This window comes from Anneissia japonica, unplaced genomic scaffold (genome assembly GCF_011630105.1).
Source record: "Anneissia japonica isolate Jap-2015-1 unplaced genomic scaffold, ASM1163010v1 scaffold288001_len57874_cov148, whole genome shotgun sequence".
Classification (NCBI taxonomy): Eukaryota; Metazoa; Echinodermata; class Crinoidea; order Comatulida; family Comatulidae; genus Anneissia; species Anneissia japonica.
This window is the reverse complement of record NW_022733232.1, coordinates 23450-39727: the sequence shown is the minus strand read 5'-3', so window position 1 is coordinate 39727 and position 16278 is coordinate 23450. Positions and strand designations below refer to the sequence as shown.

The window sequence follows — 16278 nt, the reverse complement described above, 5'->3', positions numbered from 1 at the left end:
TTGTGTAATAAAATGCCTCTGGCGGGACTCGAACCTGCGACCTCTCGCTGTCAAGGCGAGTGTCATAACCACTAGACCATGGAGGCTTCATGGTTGAACAGATTCAAATACCACCAGATACACTCTATTACACAATAGGTATGGCTAGAAACAAATAGGTGCATATAACATAAATCAAGGTAGCCGTTAACACTGTTTAATCATATATAAATCAACAAAGAAAGGTAAATACAGTGTTCGAATAAAGGACTTAATACATATATATTTACTGGTGGATCTCTATGCGATGTGGGGATCAAAAGAACAACAAAACACAAAGAAAATGCAGTATAAATATAAATTTAAATTACAATGTAGAAAAAGAAACATATTTTAATTACCATCATTTAAAGCATTATTATTATGTTAAAGAATATAATATATATATATATATATATATATATATATATATACATATATATATATATATAAGATAAATATACAAAAATAAAATCAGATACAATAAACGACAAAACACTCAGAAGACTGACAATAGGAAGTATAAGCCTTTGCTTCTCTTTGTCAGAAAATACTATAGTTGATGTATGATAAGTTCTGTAGAACCCCTTTATTGGGACACTCATACTTTGAGGGACACTTTTCAATTCAAAAAGTATATCATTTACTTGAACTAATGACCAACCCCTATTCAGGGGACACTTCTATGATTGAGATGACACTTTTTACGGTAGTTCCTGGAGGTGTCCTTAATAATAGTGTTCCACTGCACCATGAAATTGAGTGTTATTTACGATTACAGTTTTCTTCATATGAAATAACATTTTTGGATGTCCTCTCTGAGCTTCTATAGTTATTAAGATTATTCTAATGTAATAACTTGTAGATGGCCTCTCTGAGCTTCTATAGTTAAATTAATGTTTATTGGTATATTATTTCCTATGGGTATAGTATCAGAATAATGACATTAATGGATGTCTTATAGTTCATTTGAAGGTCAATTTTTCTTCAACACTAATCATAATGCCTTTTTACTCACTCATAGGTTGACATTTTGGAAGATGACCTGATTAAAAATGTTATCATACTACAGACTGTGCAAAAAGAGGCAAGTACACGGTATTGTACAGTACACAATTACAACATAATGTTATTGTTATATTCATGTCATAAAAAGCTTATTATTTTTTAACCCATGATTCTCTAAAGTTTTATTTGACAAACAGAAGTGACATGCCTATATATGGTCATGATGACATCACATCATGACCATATATGGGCATACAAAGTTTCTTTGTCGAATATGATTTGATAGTGTGGACAGATCTTATTTAGATAGTGGATTGTTTTATAGTTTAAAATTTTGTTTATTCTCAATACTTTTGATCAACTTTTCAGGTAAAACATCGAAGCCTGCCAGCACATAAAAGAATACGTGATATCATCGCAAACAAGGAGAAGAAATTCTATGTTTTCACCAACGAACATCATAAGTAAGCATACAAAAAATTATAATTAGACATTGGATTTTACATGAAAACAATATTAAAAAGAAATAACTCTATTTTGCAATAATATATCGGCAGGGCAGTAGCCATGCTACTCTCCGAATAAATGATAGTAAGTACAACATTTAATAAGAGATTGATCGTGGATTTAACATGAAAAATAATAGAGAAGACATATAAAATATGTTTTGGGATTCTAGGATTGAGACACAAAACTATTACACAGAAATTTGAATACTACAACACCAATATAAAGTCTTGTTTTTGCAACTCACAGCCCAGCCATTCTTTACAACTTTAAAGTCTTGCCATGGACATGGTCACACAATCCATCCCTGACCACAGCCTTACAAGCAGTGAAGACATCCCAGGACATAGACAGGGAGTTTTAGGGGTTCTGGCAAACCCAGTGATAGAGAAAACCACACCGGTCAAACAAACCCCCTACCCAAAAAGCCCATCAACATTTAAGAAAAAAACTTTCCCTCTATACCCAGTGAATGTATTTTTCACGTGAAAAGGTCAACAGGTGAACAAGTCACACCTCTGATAGCAGCCGATCCCGAATTGCACAGACCAAGATATAAAATTAAGTATATAAAATTTTAAAATGTAACGCTAAAAGCTGGTAATTTTAATTTTTTTTTTCTCAACATGTTTCATTCAGTTTCCAGTTTTTCTTCTTTTTTTTTTCAAAGAGACACTTTCATAGAAAGAGAGGGTGGTGAGAGTGCTAATGATTACAATGACCGTGCAATCAGGAATGCCACTAGCTGGTTTAATGGTCATCTGGATAGGTGTAAGCGGCACCCTGACCATCAGAATGATCATGTAAAAGTTGTTCTGCTGACAAATGATCAGGCCAATCGGGAAAAAGCAATCGGAGACGGACTGCAGGCCTACACAAGTATTGTACATTTATTTTCAATATTTTTACATCTTATGTTTTCAGGATGTAAAGCATTTCAGTAAAAAACATCGTCTATGTAATGTATGTGACGTTCTACTACGTATATCGTTTAAACAAACGTTCCACAAACTGTAGGTTGACCCAACAGTGAGTCACCAACATATTTAGGTGGATCTGCGAAGCCCTGACAGAAATCACCGAAATCAGCTAGATCAATTCTGTTTCTTAACATTATAAGGAATTATGATTCAATCTGCATATTTTGTCTGTCATGATACAATGAAGTACTATGAGGCTGAAATCACCATTGTGATTTATGATTTTGTCGTAATGTATATTTTTTATTTACATTTGAAATCCCAGTCCCAAAATGATGCACTATTGGGCTGGCTCTGTGAATTAGGAATTTGTGGATAAGTATCTGAATTGCCAAACTGGGCCCTCATTCAAATAGTTTGTGGAAGGTTTAATACCAGGTTAAATTGTTTGAACATAGGGCTAGAATAGATTTTCTACCTCTACTCTGCTACAGTACATACAATATAATAAAAATGTATTTGTTAATAACTGCATTACAACAACCCTTCTGGTCATTTTCTTTCAGTTCATGAATATGTGAAGTCGTTGACTGCTAAGCCTGAGTTAGTTGATAGACTGGCATTGATTGCCGAGAATGAACAGAAGATGGACAAGGTAAAGGCCTAGTGGTCAATGCAAGTGAGGAATTGATCAAGTGCCTAAGGTAGACGTACTGTAATACCTTGGTGGTCAGTGTGAAAAGGAGAGAGTGGTCAGATAACTATGTAGACAAGGTGGGACCCTGTTGTCCTTGAAAGTGACTAGGAATCAAGTGGTTAGCCAGCGAGCCATTTGGCCGTCTTTTGGATGGCCAACTATGATTTAAGACTGCCACCTATTATTTAAGACTGCCACTTTTACTGTGACAGCTTGGCCTACTCATACTCAGGTGTTGACATAGTGTGAGGTAGAAAGTTGTTGATTTTTTTACCTTGTTTTCTAGCATTGAATTTGTTTTCATTAAAGATACCAGTGCATTATCCCGATTTGCCTTTCCTAAATTGAATGGTTTTCTTATAAAAAAGAGCAGAGTCGGCTAAACTTGTGGTAGCCACTGTCTGTCAGTGCGCTGAACCGTGGAGGTCTCCTATCCCCTGTTAAATTCCCATCGCTGCTCAACTTGTATTTCAGCTGGAGGGCTAAAATTCAAGTTTGTGCACTGTCTTTAAGATGAGACGTTTAACCTGTTGGTCCCGTGTGCATTATGGCCCATGTGCTATTCAAAAAACACAGAAGGGGATTGTCTCACTGGAAATAGGTCTTCAGACTTTTGTGGGTTATTTTTGGTGTTTACACCAAATAAATTCATCCATCCATTCATTTCAAACTGATTTTTGTTAATCTATATTGATAAAATATTTAATAAAATGATGTTATTGAATATGATTTCTAAAACATTTTTCTTGTTACATAATTACGTTAATAAGGCAAATGCGGACATTATGGTACAAGGGAAAGTAATGTTTCCAGAATACGTTGTAGGCAACCAGCTTCACTTGGGGATTAAGTTGGGCAAGTATCTTCAGGGCACGTTTCACGCAAGTAGAGAGAATTACAAAGAAGGAAGTGTAAATATACAGGATCAAGAGAAAGCGGTCAGTTATAATAAGTAAATCTATTTATGATTAAAGATTAAAATTGTTAAATAAATGACAAACATGATTTTTCTAAATTATACAGTATTGAGAGGAAGTATCGACATTTCACCCACTCGGGAAAGTGTCTGGCGTTCCAAATGGCATAGTTACTGGTCAATGCCAGCTTGCCAATTGTTTTTTATATGTTTTACATCATTTCCATTTCATTTAATTATTTTTATTTTTTCAGTTTAAAAAGTATTATTTAATTTCGAAACTTGACTGCTTAGACCGACACTAAATAATGCAAAGCACAACGTGTAACAAATAAAATAAATATTCAGAATACATGATTAGCTTTTCTGTTGCTTTTAATTTCTTCAAAATGCCTTCATTACTTTTAAAATATATTTTTACTGTACATCATTTCCAGGTATTTATCAAAGGTTTGGCTAATTTGAACCGTTCAGTTCATGGGGATGTTGTTGCTGTAGAGATGCTACCTGAAGACGAATGGACTTGTCCGTCATCATTAGTAATGGTGGACAACTCCAAGAAAGATGAATTTGACGACGATGACTTTAAAAATGTGAGTGTTTGTGTGGCTATTAAAGTTAGATATCATTTGAGGCATGTCATGGCGAAATGGTTAAGTTGTCGCACAGTCCAGTATTGAGTAAATGAGCTTTAAAATATGGGAGTTCAAAAAATTGTCTAAAAATCCAAATTTGCTTTTCATTATAGATCAACAGTTTATTGTCTTATTAATCATGTGCCAAAGTATTAGTTCTGGAAGTGGTCAACAAACTGTTTATTTAATATTATTTTGATAGTTCATTCTATTAAACAATGTATGCACAAATAACTTTGAAAGGCAATTACTCAAAATTTTGTTTATCTTGATTCTAAGACTATTGTACATTCACTTTCCAATAACTTAGACTTGAAATGTCCAATTTCTATGAATGACCCCTCATTTTAAAGATCACATACTCATTTATCTGAAAATACCAATAACTTGAATTTCAATATTTGCTACAACTTAGCCATTTTGCCACAACATGCCTCATTTGATCTTATCAGTCTTTACTCGGTATAATGTAAGTTATGTTTTAAGATGGGGCCGTTGCGTCAAATCATATTTGATAATAAACTTTTTGTGAACAAATGATAAACAGCATTAGTAAAAAAAAGTTGGATAAGAATTAACCTGCAGTGACTTTGAAAACCCATACAATGGACTTTTCGCTAAGCCCTGCACCTTGAATTTTTTGCCGAGGTTCCCAAAAAATATGTATGCAGACACATGCATTTGGGGCTCAAGCACATATTCCTGGCTGTGTTCTGATTGGTCATTAAGTTTGATCGCCACTCTGGGAAGGTCCAAATAGTAAAAAAAAACCAACAAAAACATATACTGTACACTTCATTAGTATTCCTTCTGATGTTATATCCCATTCCCTTTAAATTTGTGTCTTGAGAATATCATAGTGATGATGTAGTATTTAAAATCAAGATCTCAGTTGTTAAATGAGGCATGTTTTGGCGAAATGGTAAAGTTGTTGCACAGTCCAGTATTGAGTAAATGAGCTATAAAATATGGGAGCTCAAAAAATTGATAAAAAATCCAAATTTGTTTTTCACTATAGGTCAACAGTCTAATGTCTTATTAATCATATCCCAAAGTATTAGTTCTGCAAGTGGTTAACAAATTGTTTATTTAATGTTATTTTTCATAGTTCATTCAAATTAAACAATGTATGCACAAATAACTTTAAAAGGCAGTTACTCAAAATCCTGTTTATCTTGACTCTAAGAGTACTGTACTTTCACTTTCCAATAACTTAGGTTTGAAATGTCCAATATGAATATATGACCCCCTCATTTCAAAGATCACATACTCAGGTATTTGAAAATACCAATAACTTGAATTTACATTTTTGCTACAACTTAGCCATTTTGCCACAACATGCCTCAAATGGGGTTCCTCCTTTCCCTTGTGTGTGTGTGTGAGTGAGTGAATTACTCACAGCTCTGTGAGAGTTATATAATTTGGGCTAGCATAAAAACATTTGCATTGTTGAATCATAGCAACACTGTTTGCTTTTTAGTTGCTGGGATCTGGGCTCAAATCTTAGACAGATTTTATTTTTCACCACTGAAGCTCTGTCCACACTATCGAATTTCATGTGATAAATAATTGTCATATGCTCACAAATATGTTACATAAATTTTTTATAATGTGGACAGTGTTTAAGCGTCATTCTGTAATCAGCAAGTTTACTTTGAGGTGAATTAAGTGACAGTAAACTGAGACGTCCTGTCATTGTCTCTATAGGAATCTGATCCGGAGAAAAACCCAGTGAGAAAGGAACTTAGAGAACCCACCGGTAGAGTTGTCGGTATTATCAAACGTAACTGGCGGCCGTACTGTGGAATTCTTCAACCATCATTATTGAAAGAAGTAAGTTTTTTTTCGACTAACCTTTCATAGTTTATGTATTTTATTTCATTTCTTTAGGCTCGAGTGCCAAGGATATGTCAATCAGCGAACTTAATTACTTCCTTGATATACCTCTATCACATATTGTAAATGACCTGTTAACTGCCATAGCACTATAACAGTATAATAACATTTGTGTTGGCTTCAGTGCAGCATACATTTGTGAGAGGGATTCATTCAAAAGTAGTCCTTATTAATTATTTGAGTGATAGAATTGAATGGGGACCCAAAGAGATGAAAGCATATCCATGGTCCAGCACATACCAGGGGCGGATTTAGGAGGGGGGCGGCCTGGCCCCGGCCTCCCCCTTTTGAGAGGTAAAAAAAAGAAAAAAAAGAGAGAAAAAGAAAAAAATGATAGCCCAGAATGCCTTTGGACATTTCTGGATCTGCCCCTGCATACACACACACACACCCACCCACCCACACACACACAGTGCACACTGCCAGTTAAGCTTGACTGACTTGGCTATAAACTATAAACCTTTTAAAATATCATATTGTGTACTAATAATAGTTGTCTTGCTTATCTTTATTTGATATCTAGGGCACACGACATCTTTTCATAGCAGCAGAGAAGCGAATTCCAAAAGTGAGAATAGAAACAAGGCAATTTGAGTCCCTCAGAGGCTGTAGAATAGTAGTGTCAATAGATAGCTGGCCTAGAAATTCTAGATACCCTTTGGTAAGTTAAATGTTAAAAAGTTGAGTAAGGATTAAATAAACTTGTCAAAGAAAATGATTGCACCCTTCAATATAGAAAATAACATTAAAGATAGATGGATAATGTAACGATTGATTTATAATAAATATACATACAGCAATATATATACTGATCACATCACTATAGCAACTGCTGACTACAACACTTTGATTATATTATGAAAAGAGGACGATTGACTTTAAAGCAATTAGAATAGCGCTAGAGGAAAATAGTTATACATACAGTAGGTTAGATTATTGCATTCAAAAATCTTTTTTCTTGCATTAATCTAATCTTCGTATAAATAATGTTTCACTTGTGTATGATACATAACTATTCTGATTGCTTAATATTTTATATTTTAATGTTCATTTAGGGTCATTTTGTGAAAAAGCTCGGAGAGATTGGAGACCGCGAGACTGAGAACGAAGTACTTCTACTGGAACATGACATTCCACATGAAGTGTTCTCCTCAAACGTTTTAAGCTTTTTACCCAAACTTCCATGGACCATCACACAAGAGGTAAACTATGCTTTGTGTTTACACAAGAAATCTGCCTGAAAAATTTGTTAAATGTGATTGCATACAACATTCTGTATATACATCACTTAGTTGTAAATTCATATATTCCACTTTACAGCTGATTAAGTATTCACTTAAGGATAAGCATATACAATACAATGTAATTTTGGTTTATTTGTCAGACTCGACATACATTGAGTTTGGTAAGATTTTAATCGTCTCAGATTAACTTGGATCAAACATATTAAGAATTCATGTCAAATATTGTCAGATGTGTCTGATAGACAAAATTTTGACAGTGCTTGTCTGGCTTTAGAGCTCCGCAATTACTGTTTCCCTAGAAACACATTAGACTAAAGTAGTCTGCACTAGCAACTGAGTATATTGTTTTCAAAGTAGCTGAATAATTTGCATGCCCAGTAAAGTGTTTTTACACATGATTGTTTATAATTGAGATTAAATGTTTTATTTATGAGTTTTGAATATTCATGAGCTTATTGACCTCCTGTTCTTTGCAGGATTATGAAAGTCGTGAGGATCTGCGGCATCTTGATATATGCAGCGTGGATCCACCCGGTTGCACGGATATTGATGATGCGTTGCACTGTAGGAAGTTGGATAATGGTCTGTTGGAGGTTAGAAGCAAATATTTTCTAAAGCTTTATTCACACTATCACATATTATGTGACAATTCTGCCTGATGATTTCACATTACACCCAAATATATTCATATCACAAGTATTTGTCTCATGAAATTTGAGTGTGTACAGACCTTTATGTTTTTTGTACTTTACGTTTTGCTTTACTTAAGCTTTTATCATCATTACTTCATCGGGCTAGTGGGCCGGTCAGGCAGATGTTTAGAGGACTGTCACAGAGGTGATGCCCTCTATCATTAGTTCTAGAACAGGATTGGAGCTAAGCAAAACATCCTATAACCATCAAATGACTGCTTCTCTCACCCTAATAAACCCAAGTTGACAACCATAAAAACCTGCATAAGTTGTCATTTTTATTAAGCCTAAGGCTCTGTCCTCACTATCAAATTTCATGACAAATAAATGTGATGTGCACATTATATGTGCATGATGATGTCATATACCCAAATATGGGCATATCACATAAACTTTGATAGTGTAGACAAACTTCTAGTGTTTAAGTCTTCAATTCCTACAAACAAATGAGTTTGCTGTATATTTTAATAATTTATTTCTTGAAGAATATTTTTTTTTATTTTTAGGTCGGTGTCCATATTGCTGATGTGAGTCATTTCATCAAGCCAGGGAATGCCTTGGACGACGAAGCTGCAAATAGGGGAACAACAGTCTATCTTGTAGACAAGGTATGGATCTTACGAGAACTTATGATATACTGTATGCTGCCCTCTGTATACTTATGTCATAATGTATTATTCTAATGTATGTTAACCCTGCATATATGCTGCCGTCACAAACCTTTTGCATTATAATGGTCTATTCGACATGGTGGTTGTTCCAGAATTTCCACGTAGATCATAGGTGTCAAAGTTCAAAAGTAATTGTAATTGCAAGAGGGTGTCCTACACTGCATTATTACAGAATTTGCATCTAGAAATCACGGTGAACACTATCATGTTTTAAGATATTTGGTCATAATGTGATACCCTTTTCGAAAATATTTTTCCTAATTGAGGATGTTTACCGTTGTATTCCCAGAGGATTGATATGGTTCCTGATCTGCTGAGTTCAAATCTGTGTTCTTTACGTGAGAAAGAGGAGCGCTTTGCATTCTCCTGTATCTGGGAGATGACAGAGGATGCTGAAGTGGTTTCAACAAGGTTTTGTAAAAGTGTCATCTGCTCAAGGGTAAGGGTTAATTTTTTATTTTGAAAATGATGGTGGTGGTGATGGTGATGCTGGTAGCAATGATGATGGTAAAGGTAGTTGTGTTAAATGTGCTGGTAATGGTGTTTATAGGTGCCGTGGTAGATGTTGACATTCTAGTGGTGGTGGTGGTAGTGATGCCGGTAGCAATGATGATGGTAAAGGTAGTAGTGTTAAATGTGCTGGTAATGGTGTTCATAGGTGCCGTGGTAGATGTTGACATTCTAGTGATGGTGGTGGTGGTGGTAGTGATGCTGGTAGCAATGATGATGGTAAAGGTAGTTGTGTTAAATGTCCTAGTAATGGTGTTTATAGGTGCCGTGGCAGATGACGTTGACATTCTAGTGCCTAGAAGAAATATTTGATAAATCTATTTTGTATTAATATTTAATCTTGACCTTTCATTGTTATATTGGCAAATTTCATTTTTATTTAATTTGTGTTTTAATGTTGAAATTGGAGTTGGAGGGGCATACCACATCTGGTGATAGTAGTTTTTGTACCACTTTTGATACTCCTCAGTCCTCCCCTTTCTTTGTTGATTTTGTTTTGTTTGTTGCACTGTACTGAAAGGAATAAAATAAAATAAATAAAATAGTGATGATGGTGTTGGTAGTGGTTTTAGGTACCGGTTGTTGTTAACACAATGATAACTGATGCCGATGATTATTGTGGTTGTAGTAGTTATTGACGAGGCGGTGGTATTGATGATAATGGTGGTGGTCGAAATGTGGTAGTGGTAATCCTGACAATGGTGATGGTATTGATGATAATGGTGGGGGGGAATTCCATGGTTACCATACTTCTGATGATGATGGTGATGTTAATTGTTGTAGGGCAGTGATGATCATAGTAGTGGTGGTGGACGTGGTAATAATAATAATAATATGTCGTTCTTATATAGCGCTTCATGCACAAAGCCTCTAAGCGCTTCACATTACTACCCCGGTCATTGGATCAAACACATATAGAACACATACTCAACACCAAATTGAATTATTAAATTATATTATTATTCCATAATATTGCAGCTAGTAATCAGTGCAGTTGTGTTCGAACCTACCAGGTACCCACTTGTACTCCTGGGTGAAGAGAGGCAACCGTAGATAAAATGTTTTGCCCAAGGACACAAGCGATTTGCACAGTTGATATTGGATATTGGAGGTTGAAAAAGATAATGGTTGCGGATGTTATGATTGTGGTGTTGCTTGTGCTGGTGGTGAAGATTGTATTGCTGGTGACATTAAAAAAGTCCTGAATATTTATTATTTTTCAGAGTGCGTATACATACGAGCAAGCACAGTTGAAGATAGATGATAAGTCGCAGTCCGATGCACTAACGTTAAGTCTGCGTAACCTGAACAAGTTGGCTAAGATACTGAAAAGAGGGAGGATGAGCAATGGGTAAGATGCAGTAATTATCATTGGCTAGATAAATAAAAACATTGCAATATACTATATATGAAACTGGTTTGCACAGTGGTTTGTGTTTCGGGCTAATAAATTTTGACGTCAAAATCTTGATTGCTTGCTGTGAATATTGCTTGTTTTTTTTTAGGGTAAGGCATTCATTCATTTATTTCATTCATTCATTTATTTTTTATTTCAAACACAACAGCAAGGTAAAAATACAATCAAAACAATCGAGAAATATAAAAATAAACAATTCATGATATTAGGTAAAAAACATTTTAAAAGGAATGCATTCACAGTATACCTAAAATATAGTTTTGAGATTATATTATATTGTTGTTGTTATTACTATCACAGCCATTATTATTATTATTATTATTATTATTGTTATTATTACTATTATCATCATTATTGCCATCATCATTTATACACTATATTACAATCATCATTCCTTACTAGATTACTGTAATAAGTTGTAAAAGCCATCATTTACTTTGTAGTATTTTAGTACAGGTATGTTATGTATAGGATTGTCTCTCTAAGCCCATATAAGTAGGCAGTTTATGTTCTCACATTGAATGTTGATAGGTTTTATTCATTACATGTTGTAGAATGTCTGGTAAAGCATTTTGCTTCAGTGGTGTATGTTGTAGTCTTGCAATGGAGGGGTTACAAATTGTCTGATAAAACACTGCTTCAGTGTTTTATTTCTTTCGATGGAGGGGAAAACGGGGCTGATGGTGGTGCAATGGTGAGGACTCAGTGATTAAGTGGGGGAGGGGGCACTCACTGGCAATATAAGTTGATTTCTAACTACTTAAGCATGCTATATTTTGCTTCAAAAATTTGCAATGGGTGGGAGGGGGACGATTTTTGAGAGAGGGTGGGGGGGTTGTGCACCGCCATAGATACACCTCTGCTTTGCTCTATTTACCTCGTTCTTTGTTGGGACATTAAGCTTCTCAATAGTGATATAGACTAATTATTAACAATATAAATATTAATTTAATCCAGAGTTACTTTTGTTCTGTACCAAAGTATCAATTATTTACAAGTGACAACAGCTGTTTATATTTTGACATTCAGTGACAGTACTGTACATAAATATAAATGTATTACTATAATCATTTTGTAGAATTATGAATATTGTTCATCAGATTTTAATAAGAGCTTTTTTTTACATCTTGACAAAGCTACGTTAATAAAAAAAATACACTAACTAATATTCGTTTTGTAGTATGTTAAATATTTTTGTTAGACTTTAAAAACAGCTATTTTTATTCTAATTTAAAATTCATTTGATAGAATTATAAACTATTTATCAAATTTTAGTAACAGCTGTGTTTAAATTAGGGTTAGGGTTGTAAATATAAACAATTATTACAAATATGGAAAAAGAAACAGATAGAACAAAGAAGGGAAAAAAGAAGACAAAATATGAAATGAATATATTGTGCTAAAATAGTAGACACTTACTTCATTGCAATAATAACAATAGTACTCTAATAATGGAACAATAATGTAATTATTTATTTCTACAGTAACTTTAATTAATCATGCAACTACTTCAAATTTTATTTCATATATATATATATACTGTATATATATATTTTTTTTTTTTTATTATCTTTCTTTTATTTTTTTTATTAAGGAGAGCATGAGTTAAGGCATTTGTTGTTCATTTGCCTATTTTGCTTATCCCTTTTTCATTTTCAATGATACATACTCTGATATTTGATTTGTTTAACTTAATTGACATAACTTAAGTATTTCGACTGTATGTTATAATACGTAATGTTTATTTTCTTTAATTGTATGTTGAATTGATTTTGAAATAAATGATTAAAATGAGATTTAGTCAAAAGTGCACATACATTTAAAAATGCTATCAATTAAATTACTTACAAATTCTAGGTAGTAGTCAGTTGTGGGTGGGTCAGGAGTGGATCCAGAGGATTCTTGAGGTGGGGGGAGGACACAAAATGAAGTTCATGCCACCACGCCCACCTCAGCCCACCATGTTTGGTGTAAAGAAGTGGTAAATAATCAAGCTCTCCTTTTGCCCACTGCTGGATCGCTACTGAACTCATGGGTGTGCTCCTTTTTTCCTCTTTCCTCTCTTTATCTAAAATCTCCCTCTTGTTTATTTTTCGGTTTGACTGGAGGGAGGGGGTAAGTATGTTATTATAATATTGCGTTGATGTATAAGCAATTTAAAGAAGGACAATACAGACCATCAATAGATAGGTACAGTAAAGTGCATTTAAAAGTTTGGGAGTAATTAGTAAAATTTCTCAATAGCTATATTGCCTCACAACCTTAGTAACATTTTTTTATATGTGTACGGTATATTAAACCTGCTATGACTGCCTTTGTTTCTTATCAGAGCTTTGACATTAGCTTCGGCTGAGATTCGTTTTAACATCGATTCAGAGACGCATGACCCCATTGACGTGCAAGCTAAGCAGATGCGGTACGTATATTTTGGTTTTATATTTCGCAGTTATTCAAAAGCCAACACCAGCTACCAAAGAAACAAAATAACAACGGTTATGGTGCATTCACCTTCTAGGATTGGCCAACACTGAGCTGTGGCTCAAGCACTTGTCAATTGGCCTAGCATACACAAATGAATGTCTGCCATCCTTAAATATGTTTGATGAGACCATGATCAGATATCAGCTATCGGTAGATTTCTTGTCGATTTATAATCAGGCAGTACTGGGAACTGATAACTTGATTTCCTGCTCCTCAACAAGTCATTCATTCGTAGAAGCCTTTATGAAGAAAGCCTACCTAAAATGGCCTTGATTGGCACAAGACCAGCTAACTTCGGCTTTGAATATAGGAAGATTGGATTGTGTTCAATTGAGTATCCAATGCACACAATGTTTATATAAGTTGTAGGCCTAAGTTCTAGTACCTTTAGCCCAGCTATATGTTTATTAATTTTCAGTATTAAATCAATAAAGTAATAAGAAAAGAAAGAAGGAAGAATAGAAAAGAAACTTGGAGCAGATGAATATTATCCAAAAATATACAATAATAATCAATATAACATTATTGTATTTACATTTTTGTAATAAATTTAAGGCACTAATCATCAGATTTTTCAGTGCCGGCAGCCTACACGTTTCATAATTCGACATCGATGAAACAAATAATGGGCTATTCCTCTAAGCCCGGCCCATTGGATACAGCCAGATTTGTGAAAAAGATATCAATACTGTATTATGAAAATTAATGAAATATATAAATGAACATAAAATGAATGATCATATTTTATCGCTTTATATCGTAGAGACACCAATTCCATGGTCGAGGAGTTCATGTTGCTTGCGAACATCTCGGTTGCGAAGCGAATCTTGCAGAGTTTCTCGGAGTGTGCTCTCTTGCGTCGACATCCCATTCCTCCACCTTCAAACTTTGACACGATTATCAAAGCAGCCAAGTCTATGGTAAATTTGTCTTAATATTTGTAGTAGAATATTCCATTTCCAAGAGGGTAGGTTTTCAAATAGTCTAAAAGGGCTAACTTTGCTGTGGAATGCTAAAGGAAAGGTGGCACTTAAACTATTTGAGTTTTTCATTAACACAAACTTTGTTAATGTTTCTCATAACACACTAGTAGAGCTTACCATATTAAAGTATTAAAGTTGATTCGTATATTATAAATTTTGGAACTACATTATCTATTGAGTAGACAGTTTTTAATTAATATGTTTATTCATTTTTACATTTCCTAATTATATACTGTAAAACCTGGGTTTTGACTGGCTTTTTTTCAAGATGGGCTTCTTTTCGAGGCTACTTTCGCAAGGTAAAGAGGGGGAGGGGGGATTCATTTCAAAATGAATGCTGTAAATTTTGAGAATTACTACTGCTATTAACAGTAAATAGGGCCACTGTAATGTTTGTATCATCATGGAGTGTATTAACTGGCATTAAATACCTAAACTAACCAAGCATGTTTTTAATTTATTTTGTTGCTCTTACGAGATGGGCTTCTTTTCGAAGCTAATTTTGCAAACTAAAGAGGATACTTCAATTCGAGATGAGCCTCTTCTCCAGATTAAGCCCTTTGGGCTTCTATTCAAGGTTTTAATATGTTAGACTATAGTGCTTCAATGTCTGAAAGGCCTCTAAGCACTTCATATTATTATTGGATCAAGCACATATGAACCACATACTCAGCTCCCTGGGGAGAATCCATAATGCTGCAGCTATAATCAGCGCATTTTGTGCGTGAACCTACCAGGTACCCACTTGTGCTCTCCTGGATGGAGAGAGACAATTGTAAGTTATTGCTCAAGCAAAATTCAAGCAAGGGATTGAACCTCTGACCTCGGTTGAGAAACAAAACTGCTGCACTAAACCCCTCCAATATAAGTTAGTTTCAAAACTGGAACTTTGTATGCAGCCATCTAGAAGAAAGAAAGCATTATGAATTTGAACAAATGGATAAATTAATTCATCATTCAACTTCAGACTTTCTGTTTTTACGAGGTTGACATAATTATCTGTCATTACTTTTCATCCAGGGTTTTACCATTGTGATTGACAGCGGCAAGGCGCTTTCAGACTCGTTAGATGCGGCTGTCAAGCCAGACCGGCCTTACTTCAATACGTTGCTTCGCATGATGACTACGCGGTGTATGACGCAGGCGTTGTATTTCAGTAGCGGTACTGTTCCTGAATCTGATTACCACCATTTTGGTCTGGCAGCGCCGATTTACACGCATTTTACATCACCAATTAGAAGGTAAATATCATAATCATTGGAAAATGAAATAACATTCAATTCTTTTAATTATTGGTGAATAATTTTTACTCTTTCATCTGAAAATTAATGCATACGAGTACAATTTTTTGAAGTTAGGGATGTCTCCTGGTTCTATTGACCAATATCACAACCTTGTTATCTCATTTAAATATGCAAGCAAATCACGGCGGTTTCAATATAAACAATAAGTAGTGAGCCCTCTGTTGGTCACTATTATACATTTTAGATATTCTCGTAGTTGGGGGCGCTAACGCAGAAGCGATATTTTAATTATTCTCCATAAATGGGTTTTTAAATGACCAACCAACAGCTTTAAAATTAAAAAAATAATGAATATTCATGATATTATCGAAGAAGACATGCTAAACAGTTCCGTAGTATAACATAGGTACGATGTCATGGCTCCTGATTTTACGTGTGA

The 16278-nt window shown here is 34.5% G+C and overlaps 1 protein-coding gene across 1 annotated transcript in view; it reads left to right on the top strand.

The window, feature by feature from the left end:
• Nucleotides 1-1042: 1042 nt before the first annotated feature.
• LOC117115962 (exosome complex exonuclease RRP44-like) overlaps nt 1043-16278 on the top strand; it is a gene marked incomplete at its 5' end in the record, with an annotated part of 19463 nt that continues 4227 nt past the window's right edge. Inside the window, 16 exon segments of the mRNA XM_033259853.1 lie at nt 1043-1105; nt 1396-1490; nt 2204-2412; nt 3020-3108; nt 3921-4088; nt 4504-4659; nt 6409-6534; nt 7121-7258; nt 7653-7799; nt 8318-8434; nt 9040-9141; nt 9494-9643; nt 10938-11065; nt 13461-13547; nt 14376-14532; nt 15616-15836. Coding sequence (XP_033115744.1) covers nt 1043-1105; nt 1396-1490; nt 2204-2412; nt 3020-3108; nt 3921-4088; nt 4504-4659; nt 6409-6534; nt 7121-7258; nt 7653-7799; nt 8318-8434; nt 9040-9141; nt 9494-9643; nt 10938-11065; nt 13461-13547; nt 14376-14532; nt 15616-15836 — 2153 coding nt within the window.